At 47.6% G+C, this 18,333-nt stretch overlaps 1 protein-coding gene across 3 annotated transcripts in view; it reads right to left on the bottom strand.

Moving 5' to 3' along the window:
• Positions 1-2,091: 2,091 nt before the first annotated feature.
• The window catches only part of LIMK2 (LIM domain kinase 2), a 456,718-nt gene continuing 440,476 nt past the window's right edge, over positions 2,092-18,333 (bottom strand). For all 3 annotated transcript variants that reach the window (XM_069619797.1, XM_069619798.1, XM_069619799.1), the window contains 3 exons: positions 12,677-12,732; positions 4,534-4,691; positions 2,092-3,678 (listed from right to left, as the gene is read on the bottom strand). In XM_069619797.1, the coding sequence (XP_069475898.1) occupies positions 3,474-3,678; positions 4,534-4,691; positions 12,677-12,732 (419 nt within the window). In that variant the 3' untranslated portion in view covers positions 2,092-3,473. The remainder of the gene's footprint in view (positions 3,679-4,533; positions 4,692-12,676; positions 12,733-18,333) is intronic.

Genomic DNA, 18,333 nt, shown 5'->3' with positions numbered 1-18,333 from the left:
ACCCCCAGAGAAGGAAGCCAGAAATGACAATTTTGAAAGGGGTCGCGACAAGGCAAAATAGATAAATACAACTTAAAGAAGTACCTGTATGCACCGAAGAGGCTTACTTGGCTCTAAACTGGTTTCCTCCCTGTATGGGAAGAAGGAGCTGTTTGGTCCCCCCCTACATTCCAGGCGAAGTGTATGTTACTCTCATTCAATGGTTGGCAACATACCCTTGGCCAGGCACAGAGGACGGGTGCATGGTAGCCACTGAATGACACATATCCAATGCCTCTCGCAGGACCCGAGGGACTCCATTTTGTATTTACCACAACTCCATCTTTTACTAGGCCTCACACGAAACTCTCAGAGGCAAGCCTGCATCTCTCGCCCGTCCAACGCTGTGCACAGCCAGCCCAGCAACCCCCACCTCATCCCCACTGTCTGCGCTGTGGTTGTACTCTTCTCACAGAAGCTTGGGAGCGAACTGTTGCAAGCTGACATTGTACTTCTCCTCTTCCTCGGAGATCATTGACCCGTGTGTGACAGAGCTGGAACCTGGCCCTTGGAAACCATTTGTCTCCACAAAACTGCCCATGCTCAAACAGCCCCTACCGTGAAGTTACTGTCTGAATGAACCTCAAGCCCCTCACCTCTTTGATGTAACAGTGGTGGGCCCCCAGACCATGGGTCATCCTCAATTGCCCCCCAGCCATATAACTAATCCAGAGCAAACATATTTTCCATGTACTAACAAGTCCTGACACCCTTGTTTGACCCTCAAGATACCCGGTAAATGTGCCCTAGGATAACATGTCAAGATAAGGCACCTGGACCACCACACGTCTGCCCCATGCTGGCCAAGGTCAAGAATGCATCTCTTGTGTTACAATTTATAGATGCCAATGTATAATGAGGAGTTTTGTGTGTCACAGTAAATCGTGCATGCCCAGGATTACTGTGAAGGTAGAAAGTTTAGGTAGAATTATAGCTGTGTGTACACGACGTGACTCTTTGTGCCTCCCAGATGAGCCCAGCAGTCCCACACGCCTCAAGAAGCAACAAGCTCAACCTTAAGCCAATCCAGCGCCAGTACTAATATACAATGTATAATGTCTTGTTTGATTCATCCAATGAAATGTATTTGTGCAACCCCTATAGCACCCGTCATAGATGACGTGTTTTTGACATATAATGTGACATTTCTGTATTGTGGGCAGAGCGCTCTCGGAGTAGCAGCGTCCTCTGTGTGCCCCATTTTATCTTTATATAAAGAATACCTTTTACTCGCAAGTTCTCCTGGTCTCATTTCCTACCGGGGTGTGTCCATTGGTGTCCATCCATTCTATGTTTTTTACTATAATTGTGGGGAGTGACCACCTTCATCCCTATCCTTAAAATGTCCATAGAGGATTTTTTGGACAAATGGTGCATGAGAATCAGGAATACGAACTAAACAGACAGCATTCTGGTTACCCCCACGTTTCTTCCTGGCACAGGTGGCCTATTTATCACAAAACAACAGTATGGCACGGAGGAAAAAGGCAGAACAAACAGATTGTCAAGTGAAATGTTCACTTCTCCAAAAACATATCAAGTCAGCAAAATGTTTGTAATGCTTCAGTAACACTCAGCGATATTTTCACCAGAAAAGTGAAAATATGGAACAGAAGCTCCACTCCACTGCATACTGGTAGACTGGTGCAGCCTAGCTGTCTTAAATGGGACAGTGGCCTTTTTGACGTACATTCCTAACTGCCCATCTGTTCTCGTCTGCAGAGCACAGTCAGTTTGATATCTGCATAGTAACAGAGAAGAGGCTATTTTCTGGAGGAATATATAAAAAACTATCAAAATATGTGCTTTTTCACTGGCTGTGACATTTTCATAAATATATTCACTTAAAGGGCCATGAAGATCGCTGCCCATAGGCAGAGCTATTCCCTGTTTATGCCGAGTATAAGGTTCCCGCTATCACTCTGTTGCTTCCTTCGCACCCACCATTTCTGCCTCTTCAACAGTTTCTTGCTACGAAATGGACACACATGGTAAAATCACTGTTCAAGCTACTGATGAAAGGCAATCCAGCAAAGACCGTACTCCTCTCTCTTACAGGCAGAAAGAGCACAGCTCTAAAGTTTTATTGATCGCATCTCTTGAACAGAATGCAAGAACAGCATAAAGAACCCAAATGTATGTCCCACTGGGCTCAAAGTGGCAATGCACCCCCATTCTCATTTCCTTGGGTGGAGGAGGTCAGACTGCTGGTTATTGGGGAGAGTCCAAGTCAAACTCGCTTGACATGGGAACGAGACTGCCCCAATCCTAGGAATGTGCAGACATTGGTAGATTTTACTATAGGCCAGTCCACCAATTGTAGCACCCCACCTCTGCCTCACTCCACCAAAGAAGACCCACCGGCTTTAGAGGTATATGTACAGAAACAGCAAAAGCTGGCATTTCAAAAATCAATCAAATTCATAATTTTACATATATAAACAGCAGAAAAATCATACTTTCCCAGATACTCTAAGCAAACAAGTGCAGAATCGTCACAAAACTCTAGTCTTTAAAAACCCAACGCACCAACGCCCTTTGTATTAAGAAACCTCTTAGGCTTTTGGGAGATGGTTGAGGTCGGACCTGGGATGAATCCTGGGATATGCCCACATGCCATGGTTGACTCAATGAGTGCACAGCAGTTCAATAAATAGCAGCTCTTTCCAGCCCTTTGAAGACATCTGCACCCACAGTGAGTCCATCTGTGGGCAGTGCATCCTAGGACAGCTCTGAGGAGTCCTTTCAGTTTCTTGTGCGATTCAGGTGGGTTCTCACTGCTTGGGAAGACATCTTACTGCATGCACACACTGAAGTAGCAGTCAGGACTACTGATCCAAGGCTCACTGAAACCCAAGGGCCACAAGACCAGGATTATAAATGGTATCTCAGACTTGTGAGAAAAGAATAACTACCCTCATCAGACTCACCCCCACCTTACGCCCCAAAGGTTTGGAATCATTTCACAGTTTACCTGCAGCAAGACAGAAAGCCAGGCAGGCAGTCATGGAACAGTGTGACTAAGTGACAGCTGAAGAGTACTACATAAGAAGTGAAGGGAGATAAGGATGACATTAGTGGGCCAGGAGGTTAAAAGGAATAAATGAAAGTGATGCATGAAAGAGGGGCATTGGGTGGTGAGTGGGGAATTGAGCATAGACATGGAGTGAAAAATAGCTGTGAGTGAAAACAGCAAGAGTGGTAAATAAGGGGGCAGAGTGGTGGATGCTGAAGTAGTAACAGATTACTAAGTTGTGTGGGAGAAGGGTGTAGTGCATTGGTGCCGACTTCTACATCACATGCTACATTTGACAGGCAGGTAAGTGCCTGACTAGCTGCCTTTTTCCATCCAGTAGAAGTACAGCCAGAGAACCCAATCAAAGTCTCCTTCTTTGGAGTGCATTCAGTGGGCAGCAGACTTTAAAGGGGGACCCTTAAAGGGGGACCGTTGTGTCTGCAGGCTTTGCTTCCACATCCAGTGACACTTTGCTGCTCTCTGCAAGCTTGCTGCGGCAAAGGTTGTACTTAGTGTTCACATTTTGGTCCAGTTCCTCCAGTTCAGCAGGGAGTGGTATTGCCAGCTCTCCCATATACAAAGAAAGTGCATCAAAGGAATCTTCCAGCTTTGAAAAGGGGGGTCTGTAAAAGGAAAGATCAGCATACATTAATAAAGCCAATGGTTTATAGTGATAATACCGAAAACAAAATCTCGAAAACAAAAGGCCGAAAAAAAAAAATATCGAATTTTTTTATGACGTTTTTTTATCGAAATGGGGGGGGGTTCCCTCCCCAACCCCCTTTTTTTCTATTTTTTTTTTATTTTAACCCTTTTTTTTTTACTTACCTGACCCCAAAAACATACAAATAAATAAATAAATTCGATTTTTTTTTTTTTCGGGATTTTGTATTCGAGATTTTTGCAGTTCGAGATTTTATTTTCGGTATTTTGACCGACCACCGGTGCGGTGCAGATATATATGCATATGAAGTGGACCAAGGAGGAGCGTTTTTTTTATCAAAAGGAAGGCAAGTGGAGAAGTCTTTCGCTCAAGAAGCAAGTGAGAGCAAATGGAGGTGGCAGCACACAGGATCAGCTGGCAGGGTGCATCATACATTCAGGCCACTGGAAGAGCATGAATGCAGTATTGGAAGATGTGAGTGAAACAGCAATGGGTGGGGTCGGCTGGAGCGCATAGTTGGCATTCAGATCAAGAGGTCAGTGCATTCAATGAATACCACTGATTACACCCAATTCATAGTCTCCTTTACTCCATTCTTTTGTGACTTGACCAGGAAGGTGACAGGACCAGAGTAAGAAGCACAGCAGGATCAATAAAGAAATGCATGGGGTGCATGTGTATCCATAGCCACATTTCCCTAACAAAGTACCTCCCTCATGCACTACCCTGCCCAAGTTCTAGGTATTAGTGCAGGATGGGTGTGGCCTTAGGACAATCACATGTGGAGACATCAGTCTTGCACATTCAACACTACCTGCTCTCAGGCTCCAAATAGCAGCAGACCGCAGCCAGTGGGAAGAAAGCAGGAGGGCAATCCCGGGGTACAAACCGCTCCCAGTAGAGCCTGACATTGAGGCCAAAGTCCAGTGTACGTGGCAAGCAGTCTGGATCAGCATACACTTGTCCAATAATCTGAGAGACAAAGAAGGGTCTGTGAGCATCGTAGACCAGAGCCGCCAGAGGCTAGTGAGATTGAAATGCAGTGCACCATTAAGCATGAGGGAGGTGTGCAGTATCAAGCTTGGTGAGCAGTATCAATCTTGGTGAGCAGCTTCAGCACAGTGAGAAAGACCTCAGCACAATTCTCCCAACTACTTTGCAAGTAATGGCAGACAGTAAAGGATAAATACAGCAAGCTGGACAATGACAGATGACCCAATCATGTATTTAGGTGAATGTTGAAACAGAAGCAACTTCACATTAAAAGTTCTGTGTGTTAGCTTGTATTTAAACAAAAAGAACGTTATCAGTTTAATAGGGTGAGACAGTTGTTAGAGAGCACATGTGGTCCTTCTGGTCATAAGTCACTACAGACTGCCCTTTATGTGGCCTCCCTCAACACTGGCTAAACATCTTCAATTTACTGACACCCATACTTTTATATGGAGAGGATTTCTATAGTCCTAGATCATGCCAACCCATCGGGTGCCTAATCTTCAGTAATTGGTGTACAGCAGTCTCACCTGCTAGGAGACATTTTAGGCCACGGCAGACTGTAAAATCACCTGCCAACGCAGGTTGGATTCTCCATTCCAAGATATCTCATATGGGTTTTAAAAGTCACTTCAAAGCCAAACCATTCATTCACAGTGACACCACCAATTATTTCTACATGTGCAGTAACAACCAGAATCCCTAAAATGTGGTCGGTGGAAAAGATTACGACAAAGCTTTCAGACTACTGGTCAACTTGATCTCTGTCCACAGAGCAACACGGCATAATTAATCAGCACTGATGTGCCCTAAAAAAAGGGGGTCAACATACTCAATCTGTCTGTCTCCACACACAAACACAAGCCCAGGATGAGCTGCGTCGTAAAAAACACTCTTCAAGCAATATAAAGCAAGAGCAGGTATGCTCACATCTTGTTGAGCTTTGTGAGATGTACCTAGAAGCTAGCAGTAGAGCGAGTCATTGTGTTGCTACTTTGTTGTTAGGAAGAATTCTCAGAAATGTGCTAATTCCCTTCTACCTTAGAGACTTTTAATTTCTAACCTGGAGAGAGAGACCTTTTTCCCCACTCTCTCATGTATTTGTTGTTTAATTTTAACTCTGTTTCTTTTGGTTTTGGAGTCTGAAACTCCATAGGCAGGCATCATATTTTTATATTGTGGCACAAAGCACCAGTGCAGTGGCACAGGGAAGTCTCTCAGATTTTCCAAAGGTTTAAATACCTTTTCTGGGTTAAACTACTGTTTCCCAGAGCAGTGAAGTGAAATTGACTTTACTTACATGTTGTAAACTTTCTAGACCCAGCACACACTATCTTAACATAGGGTGCTGGAGGGGTTAACTTAGTATCCCCTTTGTCTAGTTTGTTATGTAAACATGTTTATGTTACCCTTTCTACAATGAATGGCTGGCAGCAGTGGGTTACTTTTTACTACCATTGTGTACTTTTACCACAGGCTGTACTCGCAGCTGCAGAAAGGCACCCATGGGTGCCCATTCTGTCAAAATGGCCCGGTCTTCTTTCTTCACCATTTCTTGTTGGAAAGGTCCTTCTTGAGATTTACTCTGCATGCCAAACCAGGTTTGTCCCTTTGTTCATGTTGTCTTTGGCGGGATTCACAAGTGAAGCCTGCCTCAGGCTCCAGTATGTCTGGCAGAGGCAATAAGTGAGCAAGGGGCCCAAAACTCCCTGTGCCTGATCCCCTTGGTTACAGGAAAGCATCCAAAGGTGACTGGCTGGCTGGCTGTCTAGCTGTCCTTGGAGGACAACCACCCTGCTCTGTGATTGACAGCTAGGCTGCAAATGAATGCGTGAAACCTGCATAAAAGGTGAGGCTTTTTGATTGGAGGGCAGAGTCGACCACTGGACGAAAGGAATCCAAAGAACTTCTTGGAAGAGACGCCTGCTGCAACTCCTGGACCGTTGGTTTGCCTGGTGAAGCCCTGCTGCAGTGCTGAAGCTCCAAATTCGCCTCGAATAGAGAAGCCCTGCAAAGGACGACTTCTCCCCTTGGGTTGGTGGGACCAATCGCCCCAAGACAAGCTCATCTGGAAATCCTCTCGGAGCTGGTTGTACTTCCATTGCTTCTGCAGTAACTGAAGTGCCAGGGAGAGGAACACCAGAATCGAGTGAATGTCTAAGTTGGACCCGAGCTCCAGGAAGATCCTCCGGACTGCCTAGAAACAGGACTGACCAAGCCTGAGCCACCTCAACAGAGTGCTGGACCCCAGATGCGAGGAAAGTCAAAAATGGTATCCGAGAACAACAGTGTTGCTATTTGCTTGAGACGCGAGAAGATGAAACCGCAAAGTGCCACTGATTTGAAGTTTGCCCATTGCTGCTGACAACCTTCAACTTGTAGTGCAGGAGAATCCCCAGTCGTCCTTCCTCTTGACCCCACGACTGAGGCACAGGAACAACAGGATCTGCAGACCTACACAGGAACCAATTTCTTCTAACCAAAGGTACTGTTGAACTAAGGGGACTTACCTCTTATGTGACCTTGCTAGTTCTCAGTTGAGACTTGACTTGGTTGCTTTTCTAGAGTTGCTTGCAGCACTACCCCCTCACAAGCCTCCCAGCTTGTGGCCCTACATTGATTCTACTTTTTCTACAAAGACTTCTAAAACATCGTGCAATACTTTTACTTACCTGCAAGAAGTGCTTTAGCTCACCTAGACTTTTGCTCAATTAACATTGTCTAGACTGGCTCCCTGAAAGACGCTTCTTCCCTCCGACTGTGTTTTTACCTTCCTTCCAGGAAAGGATTAACTTACTTTGCATTAGGGGTTCAACAGTACTCACCCACTTCAGAATTTTTGTGGGACCTTTGTTTTATTCTAAAGCCCCTTTTCTTTGACACAAAACTCAGTATTGCTCTACATGTACCAGTAATATATTAATGTCCACAGTGTCCTAGTTATTTAAGTCACCTCAGGGTGTAGGAATAGTCGTGTGCCATCCCAAATAGCTACTGATTTAGAGAAACTAGGAGTGTGTATTTTGGAGTGTATTTGTGTGTTGCTGATATATTGCTCCCTTATGAAGAAGGCTTATTCAACTGACTGTTAAATAAATGATTAATCGTTTAATCAAGAAACCTTGAGTGTAAGAGTTTATTTGAATACTTGTCACTGTGAATTTCTGTGTAAAAACCCTACTGCTCACATTGACCCCTCTTGAGATAAGCCTTGGTGCTCAGCCACACTACCAACCTGTGTACTACAGACTTATACCAAAGGTTGGGTTACCTATTGCCAGGACAAGGTTGCTGTAGTCTCCCAAGGGGCACTGCATACAAACTTGCCTAACATACTTTCTAGAACAAACTTAGCTAGGAAGCGACTGAGTTCTCATCAAACTGGAAGCAATTGCACACAAATCCTGCAAAACAGCAACATGGCATTGTAGAAGTAAGATGTGAATGTTTCAAGATGTGGTACAGGAGCAACATGTGGTGGGGAACATTAAAGGAAAGTGGGAAGAGTAGTGATCTAATTACTTAAGAAGCTTGAACTGTTTTGTGGTATGGTTGGTTCAGGTGCTCCTTAAAGGAGGTATGCCTTCAGTTCTTTAGAGAATTATGGAAGTGTAGGTGGTAACCAGATACAGGAGGTGGGTAGCTAATCAAGTTGGAGAATGCTGGTCCTTCCACGATTGATTGTTTTGCATTTTGTGATTTTCAGCCTGGCGGTACCATTTGCCCACCTTCTTAAGTTGCACCATCTATGCGGTAATCCTCTTTGTTGCTCCTGTGCCTGGGAAACCATTTATCATTCACCTTTCCCGCCTTGTGCCACTCCTAGTCCTGTCCCTCCTTCCCTCCTCCCTGCCCACCCACCCTGTGTTCCAATTGGCTGGAACCACTTGCACGTGACCAGAACTTCACTTTGTTGATGTCCTACCCAGGGCAGCCTTGCCCGGGCAGTCGTCGAAGAGCCAAAGGACAGCTTCCATCACCTGTTTGCCTGTTTGCCGTGTGCACCCCACAAAGCAGTCTACTGCTACAAACTGGTAAGGTGGTTGGGAATGGAGTGCACTGCCAGTGCTGTGCTTCCTAATTCTTGCCACTATATTCCTGTATCGCTATCATGCGACTCTTACCACTGTGCTGATTCCTGCTGCGCTCAAAGCTAGCCAATGTATTACATTTAGATGAATTTATGAGGGTAGCCCATATATTGCACTTAGAAAGGTTTTGAGGGTAGCCAATGTAGTGCCTTCTATGCAGCAGCTCCCAGGGCGTGGAACATACAACCTTTGGATCTCACAGGTATTAATTCATTGGAGATCTTTAAGTGGAGCCTTAAAACACATCTTTTTTCCTGATCCGACAGTTGACAGCTCTCGTGGCGTGTTATCTGTCCCGCCCCTCCTGATTGGAGGTAGTCAGCTAGTTCTGTGATTCTTTGTATGCCTATTTGCTTGGTCTGTAGCCCCTCGTGGGTTTAGCGCCCCTTTGCCTTCAGGTCTCTCTGCGCTACATAAATAAAATGTAAACAAATAAATAAGAGGAATTTATGAGGGTAGCAAATGTATTGCATTTAGCAGAATGTTGTCGCCAATTCTCTTTGTATTGCACTCAGTCAAATCCTTAGGTTAGCCCATCTAAATGCACTTAGAAATTATGAGGGTAGCCAATGTATTACATTTAGCTGAATCTGAAGTACATACACTGTATTGATTAGGGTACTGCTGACCCTTGAATCCTGTCTATGTGTTGAAAGTGTACTACGCTCTGAAACTTGCCACTGTACTAATTAGCCCCGCTCCAGCTCTTCTTCTGCATACCTTCCAAATACCACACCCCCCAAAGGACCAGCCACAGTACACACAAACCACACATCCGCCACAACATCTGCAAACAATCCCAGACACTGGGCCTTACCCCTCCAGACACAAGCCAGTGCGCACAATCAAAGTACACCTAGAAAGCAGACATGCACAGATGCCAGTTTCTCCTGGTTTGGCAAGCATTAACAGATGAGCACAACCTTTATTGTATCCCTCTTCCCTCACTAAACCGCCCTGCCCCTCTTGTTTACAGAGCCACATGAGCACCTGCAGACCACGCAAATGGTAACAGTGCGTGGTATAAGTTAACCTAAAATAATATCGCTGCTTGTGCCAAGTTTGCATCAAAAGAAAGTGAGCTTCTCTGCTAGGTATGGAGACACTTTTGTGGAAATGGCTTTGTAAAGGACACAGGCTTGTTTTAGAGGTCAGTGCAGGTCTAATGGTGGGGGGGGGGGGGTGAGATACTGTCCATGTACTCCAAGCCGCCTGGCCGCAATACACACATGCATATATGTGCAGGGTGTTGCCAAAATCTATGTGAGAGTGAACAAAAGTTTTAATCACGGCTCTGAAGTCTTCTTGGAAGCAGGGTATTATCTTGCACAGGAGGGACATTTTGTACACTGCAGTATCTGTATCTGTTTCCATGGAAATGTGAAATCTGAAGGAGGTATTGCTGTCTTTGAGGAATCTGAGTAACTCAGCATGGGTGGGTACGCGGACATGAAGAGTCACAACCTTCATGACAATTAACCATACCTGGTTTGTTTGTAATGGATGGTGAGGCGGGGGGGCGGGCGGGGGTGCGGGGCACGTTCGGTTTGAGTTGGATTCAGTTGAGGTAGGCAGTGCATATCCATCATGAATTGGGTCCTGTCAGTCTCAGCCTGTGGGTATTTGGGGTCGAAGAAATTCTCAAGCAGATTTGCTGGCCATCTCTGTACTACTGCACACCTTGATGATTCTGGTGGGTGAGGCAAATTCTACATTGCTCTCTATAAAAGGTAAACACCATGGGGGAGAATAGGGGATCTTTGTAAACTACACAGGTAACTAACATCTGTAGGAAGTAGGTGACCTTTTGTTGAGGTAAGAACACACACATGAGGTGGGAGGGTTGTTGAATGAATCATTGGATCCAGGGCTGTGGAGAAAGGACAAAGAGGCCTGGTTCAGAAATTCATGGGGGCCACACATGGACATAGCACCTTCTACTTGGAAAATCGCAATAGACCCCAATAGAAGAAGATAGAAATGCTTTCGCCATACATGGTGCTATTTTGTCTAAGTCAGTCAAGACAGCATTACATTCTTTTGCAGCTTTTGTGCCATTAAACACAGGGACTAATAAGCAAATCAGTTAAGACTGCTTCAAAGCTGAGCAGCAATCAACCTTGAGGAAGACACTGCAAGCTTGGGAATTCTGAGGCACTGGCCAAGTTTTAAAAACTGCTCTTAACACCGATGCAGAAACTCTGGAATTTGGAGTCAAACAAACTAAGACAACAGCTCAGTTGAAAGCCAAGTGACACTAGACCCTGCCTCCACGGTTCTACTACAGGGGCAGCTCTCCTCTCGCTGGGCGCACTGAACTAACATGAATGAAACCGATATGCTCTGTGTACTAGCTCCCGAACAGCAATCTGCTAGCTGCAGGTGCAACACACAAGCTATGGTGCATAGAGCATGCCCCAGCTCTACGGAATGTGCATGGTCCAAGAATTCAGTTTCTATGCATTGCTAAATGTCTCTATTGATTGAACTCCAGAGTATTTCCTACCAATGGAACATCTCCTCCTACATCACCCATCACTTCACAGTTCAGATGCACTTAAATTGATTTGGTTAGCAGCCCATACAGAAACGCCACATAAAGGTGACATCCAAAAGGACTTTATTACTGGCCACAAACCAAGGTGTGGGGAGGAGGGTGGATGGTGAGACAGTACAAGACAAATTCACAAGTCTGGGAGCAAACACAATGTTATAACCTGCATGTGCTCGGAGCAACCAGGGAAAGTGACAGCTAGAGCCCCACAAGGTGTACTCTAGTGTTGTGGAAGTAGGTGGGTGCCATCTGTGAACCAAAACAAGGTGCAGAGGACTCGGAGTGTTGGGGTAAGTAGGTTTGGGAGCAGGCAAGAAGACATCACCTATCTGGATATCAGTGTGCTCAGGAAGAGCTAAGGAACCGCATGTAGCACCATTCTAACCTAAAGAGAGAAGTTGGAGGTAGAAAGCAAAAATCAGATATAGAGAGAAGAGTGAAATAAACAGTGTGATTCTCAGACGTTTCAGAGAATAAGAAACGAGAGAATTAAAAAAATCATACATTTGTATAGACTAGCTGCAGACGTGCAAGGACAGCAGCATCCCCTTGCCACCGGTCAGTCCCTATTCCATTACAAAGTATGCAACAATACCCACACAGGGCATATCTCAGCACCCTCAATCAATCAATCAATCAGGCATGTACATCAGACAAACCACAGCTACATGCAAAAGGCATGCACAGCCAGCAAGACCAGGCACACCTGTGCGTAATGTTCTCAAGCTCCCAGGGTCCCATGCCCACGCCCATTGCCACACCAGACAGGTGGTAGCCTCCCTTGTTCTCTCCCACCAACTGTGCACCAGCCTAGACAGATTATAGGCATAGATACATTGTAACTTTGAAAATGAAAGGGTGGAATGCATTTCTTTTCTTAATGTCTTGTACCTCTGTGCACATGTCGTACCCAAGGCGCAGAATATCACCCTTACGGCAACAAATGTAGAAAGAAAAACCAGCACCACTTTTTGCAGAGCCAAGAAATATGCACAAGCAGCATCACAAAGAGCAAACAAATAATTTGCGGTTTGACAGACCCAGAAAACCTGCGCTAGTAACGAAGAGGACGACAGCCTCACCTCTTATGTAAACGTTAGAAACATGCCCTGAACCTCACCAGCCCTGCCTCGCAGACCAGGAAAGGTGTCCAGTCTCATCACTCTAATGTCACACAGACTCAGACAACCTCCCCAGTCTCACCACACAGACCAGAAAGCATGGCCTGGTGTTTCCACCAGGGCATATAAAAAAAAACATTTCAGACCCCACTAATCTGCCCACACAGGCCATGGAGCATTCCATCGCCTGTACCTTACCTCACATAAGACAATTCCAAACGAGAAGATGTCCACTTTTTCATCATAACTCCTCCCTGGGGATAAGAGAATGAATAGAGGCACATTAATTGAACAGCTATACCACAACTATCCCCCACTTCACAGGTTATCTATCCCAAGGCCGATTGATTACTTAATCTACAAAAGTATAGCAACAGACCACTATAGCTGCTGTACCTAATCACGCAATTAGCAGCCAGGCAACACATTGAGCACACCCACAAAAAATAAAGCACAGAATAAGGGTACAGATATATCTCCTTCTTAGGGCGTCAGCTTGGGGAATGATTGACACCAGGTGTGGAAGGCTTAAGGGATAAGACTACTTCACCATGTATCGGTTTTAAAGCAACTGAACTTAAAACACTAAAGAAAATGCGTCAAATGAACTCAGAACTGTGTCCAAAACAACAATTAAGTTGCGTCTCAAGGCCTTTTGTTGCGATAGACACTATGTTCAAATGACAATGGCTTCTCTAGATTAAATGGCACAACATTATTTCTTGCAAAGTGAAGACCTCCAGGCCTGTTCAATGTTAAAGTTTAATCCCTGATTGGCCACTGGTACCTCTCTAGTGATCCTCTTCGATATTCACATGCTTACAATATTTTCTGATGTCAAACAGAGAATTTCCCAAAAAGTGCTTTTGGCATCACCAGGTCCAAAAAGAAGTCGCTGGGTCCCAATCTGAGTTTAACAGAACATTGGTGTTCAGAGGATTTTCAGAATGAGCACTGGTATGGGGCTCTGGGCAGCCAGCTAATTGCCCCTGCTCTTTTGTACAGAGCGTATTCACCACCACAGTAGTTTCAAAGTGCTGATCCTTGTCCGTGGCATATTGTGCCCCTGCCTTGGGCCATCTGACCTTTGTCTGCTGGGAAGGAGAGCAAGCGTGAAGTAAGAGGTAGGGAGAACAATTTCCAGAGGTTTAAGATGATTCTAAACCTTTCAGCCATCACCTCTTTGTTTTGCATTGTCACCCTGAGTGGGATGAGTATGCCCAGACGTGGGTCCCATTCCTGTTGGGCCTAGAGACCTAAGCTACTGCTCATTGATGACACCCAATGAGGCCTAAACATGTCTGGGGATGCTTGTGGTCTCGTGCAGAAGGGATGTTACTTAGCAGTTGGGGCTGGACTGCCCCTTTGGAGGTGGAACGAAGTCCGATTTGCATATGGTCTTTCTCCTTTCTGTAATGGCTTGATAGGCAAAGAACGATGGTCTGGAGGGTTGCCCAGAGCATTTGCCAGAGGTTTACGATTAATTGTAAACCTTCCAGCATTCACCTCTGTTTTGCATCGTCACCCCAAGGAGGTTTCAGATACAGGGCGGGAACGAGAAATGGGGTGAATGCTTTGTATTTGTGTGGATTTATATTGGACCACTATATATGGACTGCTTTCTTTGTTTTTGCTTGATCTGTGCTTCGAGCGCGTTGTTTCTCCCCCTCGCCCCTCACCCCTCCCCCTGCAGCCACTTCCTGCTCCCCACTCCCTCCCGCCTACCTGCCCCTCTCCCCCCGATTGGTGCCTCCTGGTGTCCCTCCTGGACTACCTGACGGCGGCTCTCCCCGCTCGCCTCTTTGTAGAGCAGAGCGGGTGTTAGCAGTCGCTGGCAGTCCAGCCTGCTGGTTAGACCACAGCACGGTCCCCGAGGCCTCCTGTGAGTGATTGTTTATTAGTTTTTGCTTGATCTGCAGTTCGAGCGTGTTGTTTCTCCCCCTTCCCGTGCAGCTACTTCCTGGTCCCCACTCCCTCCTGCCACTTGAGCGCCCCCCCCCCTCTGATTGGTGCCTTCTGGTGACCCTCCTGGACTACCCGACGGCTGCTCTCCCCGCTCGCCTCTTTGTAGAGAGGAACGGGTGTGAGCAGTCGCTGGCAGTCCAGCTTGCTGGTTAGACCCTAGCACGGTCTACGGGGCCTCTTGTGAGTGATTTTGTTTTTTTATTTGTTTTTGCTTGATCTGCGCTCCGAGCGTGTTGGTTCTCCCCCTGTCCTCCTGCAGCCACTTCCTGGTCCCCACTCCCTCCCGCCTACCTGCCCGCCCAACCCCCCCCTTCCTCCCCTCCTATTGGGTGCACTTCTGGTCTTAAGTGACCCTCCTGGGCTGCCCCGTGCCCGGCAGCCCCCCGCGGCTAAGGGCCCCTTAGGCAAAGGGCGGCTCCCACGGCTGCGGCTCCTCTTGTGTCTGCAGGTGTCCGCAGGGGACGCCAGTTGCCAGTCAATCTCCACTGTTAGTCCCACTAGTCTCCCTGCCTACCCCTCCTTTAGACTCCTAAACACGGCTGTGCCATCCCCATGTTATTTAATATGCACTGTACCAGTATTTTAAATTTTGCGCTGTGAAAAACTAGGCCCATTTCTCCCCTTTCAGGATTCTCAAACTTGGGTGGCTTCTCCCCGGTTCTACATTTGAGCACTGTGAGCTCTTAACCCTGAGAGTCTGTCCTACTGCGCAACGTGATTGCCGTTCGCTATCTTGTTCACCTGCTCTCGCCTGTGTCTTCCCCTCTCCCCGCCCCCCCCTCTTCTCCCACCTACTCTACTCTATGGTGCTCTCTATCTCTCCTATCTTCTCTTACTGCTTCTCTATTGACTATCCTGCTCTCCTCACTAAATCTGGTAGGAAAAAGTTTAACAAGGACATCCTGGTCTCCAACCCAGGCCTCCTTATCGCTGACACCTACACCAGTGCCTCCTCCAAGGAAACTCTCACCGACATCCTCTTTGTCGTGCCTTCACCTGATTTATGGACCCTTCTCATGGTCTCTGTGCTTGCTCCTTTCTCCTCCCATTAATGGTGGCACCCGTTGAGATGTCCTCTTGGCCTCCTTCCACTCCTCTAAGGTCATCATTAATGTTTACTCTAATGGGAATGTCTTGGTCCAAGGCCCTCAGGCCAACCTTCACCTCTTTGATAGACGCTTCCCGCGCCGCCTCAACTTCCTTTCTTCTTCTGCTGCCCCCCCCCCCTTCCCTTTCCTTGGCTACCTTGCCTTCCCCCTCCCTCTCTGCCCCCTCCCGGGCTCCTTCTACACCTCCGCAGGGCGTACCTCTGATCTGTACCCCTCCCCGGAAGTCCTTCAAGGATGGCAACGTTCTCCACATTGCCACTCTTAACTCTCACTCTGCTGTCAAACATTCCTCTGATATGTGCCGCTTTCTTGAAGAACTTGACCTCGATGTCCTCGGTCTCACTGAGACATGGTTCTTGACCAGATCCGTCACCAACTTTGACATGCTCCTACCTGACGGCTACAAGATATTCTCCTTGCCCAGGCCAAACCGCTCTGGTGGGGGTGTGGCCCTTATCTTCCCCGAGTGGATTCCTGCCTCTGTCACTACTACGCAGACCTACTCCTCTTTTGAATGCCTTGTCTGCTGGATCTCTCTCTCTCTCTCTCCTAGCCATTCTCTTACTGTGGCTACTAGCTATCGGCCACCTGGTCAGATTTCTTCCTTCCTCTCTGAGTGGGCGGACCTCTCCTCCTCACTCTTGGCCTCAACCACTCAACTCCTTCTTGGAGACTTCAATCCCCCCCCGGGCACTTTTGTGACCTCTGCGACTCTCTCTCACTCACCATTCTCCACTCCGGCCCGACTCATTCTGCAGGGCACACTCTCAATGCTCTGATCTCCTCTGACCTTCCTCCTCTCTGTCCCTCTCTCCACTGCTCTCTCCTGGAGTGATCACTTTCTCCTATCCTCCCACCTCACCCTCCCTACCCCTCAGGCCAAGCCACCTTCATCACTGCCACCCACCTTCTCGGTCATCCGACCCATGAAGCGTGTGTCAGTTGAGGCTTTCGCCGCCACCTTCTCACCCCCTCCTCCCCCTTTGGCTGACTCTCACCCTGACACAGCCCTCTCCATGCTCCACTCTGCTATATCTGATACTCTTGATATCCTTAGCCCTGTCATGAGAATCCGCCTGAAGCCCAAAGCCAAGTGCAACTCCTGGTATGACTCAGATCTTGTGACCCTAAAATGCAAGTGCAGGGTGGCCGTGAGGAAATGTCGTGCTTCATGTTCATCCTCTGACAAACTGGCCTTCCGCAAAGGCAATACCAGCTCTCCGTTCTCACCAATAGAGCCCATATCCAAGCCCGCATCTCTGGGGCATCTAACAACTCGGCGGAACTCTTTAAAATCTGCAAGGAACTGGCCAATCCTGCTGCAGTCTCTACCTCTCCTGTCCCTTCCCAGGCCCTCTGCACGGCACTGGCTTCTCACTTCATTTCAAAAACTCAGGACATCCTGTTCTCACTCTCCTCCTATCGCCTCCCTCTCTCTACTCCTTGCTCTTCCTCTGGCCCTTCTGCAGCCACCCCTTTTCTCTGTCTTTCCCCTTTTCTCTGCAGACAAGGTTTCTCGACAAGTCCGAAAGTCTCGTCGAAACAGGTTCACCCCTGTTCCTCCAAAACTATCAAGGACCACATCGACTACCTGGCTCCTGCCCTGGCTGATTTCTGCAATCACTCTTTCGCCACCGGAGTCTTCCCATCCCCCCTGACGCACTCCCTTGTGCATCCTCTTCTTGAGAAACCCTCTGCTGACCCCTCCTGCCCGGTTATCGCCCAATCTCCATCACTCCCTTCCTGGAAAAGCTTCTGGAGAAACTGGCCATCTCCCATCTTAATCTCCACACAGAATCTGTTGGTTGTCTTCATGACCATCAGTCTGGCCTCAGGGCTGCCAGAAGCATGGAAACTGCTCTCCTGAACATCTGTGAAGACTTGCTCTCCAACCTTGACTCCAACACCCTGTGTGTCCTCATCTTGCTTGATCTCTCTTCTGCCTTTGACACTGTCAACCATGCCATCCTGCTTAACCGTCTCTGTGATAACCTGGCTATCACTGGACAGGCGCTGCCGTGGCTGACTTCTTTCCTCTCCAACCGACCCTCCCAGGTCCAACTTGGGTCCTTCCTCTCCGGTATCTTTTTCTCTACCTTTGGTGTGTCCCCCCCAGGGATCTAACCTCTCTCCTTGGCTGTTCAACCAATACCTGGCACTCCTTGCCCACCGCATCGCCGCTCTCTGCCCCAATTTTCAGTGCTATGCGGATGATACCCAGCTAATTTTCAGGCTACCCTCGGTCTCCTCCTCTCTTTCCCTCATCTCCGACTGTCTGCTATCCAGGAGTGGGGTGCCACCAATGACCTCTGCCTTAATGCCAGTAAGACAGAGATTCTACTCATCGGCACTCCCACTCCCTCCTTCCCTGCAGCTTTCTGGCCGGCCTCCCTTGGCCCTCTTCCTGCTCCCACCTGCAAGACTAAAAACCTCGGGGTCATCTTCGATTCCACACTCTCCTCTCCTCACATCTCTGACGTCTCTAAGAAGTCACACTACCAGCTGCACCTCCTCAGAGGCATTCTTCCTTTCCTCTCCTTCCCCCAGAAGCTCCCCGTCTCCAGAGCCCTGGTTCTCTCTAGGCTGGACTATTGCAACAGTCTCTATCTTAATCTGCCTGCCTCTACTCTTCGCCCTCTGCAATTTATCCAAAACAGGACTGCGAGACTTGTCCTTGGCCTCAAGCCCAGGGATCGGATCTCTCCAGGGCTGAAATCTCTGCACTGGCTCCCAGTGGCTGCATGGATTAAGTTCAAAATCCTCTGCATTGTCCACAAGGCC

This window comes from Ambystoma mexicanum, chromosome 10 (genome assembly GCF_040938575.1).
Source record: "Ambystoma mexicanum isolate Mex_15411 chromosome 10, UKY_AmexF1_1, whole genome shotgun sequence".
Lineage (NCBI taxonomy): Eukaryota > Metazoa > Chordata > Amphibia > Caudata > Ambystomatidae > Ambystoma > Ambystoma mexicanum.
The sequence above is the reverse complement of the archived record's forward strand: the minus strand, read 5'-3'. Positions and strand labels throughout refer to the sequence as shown.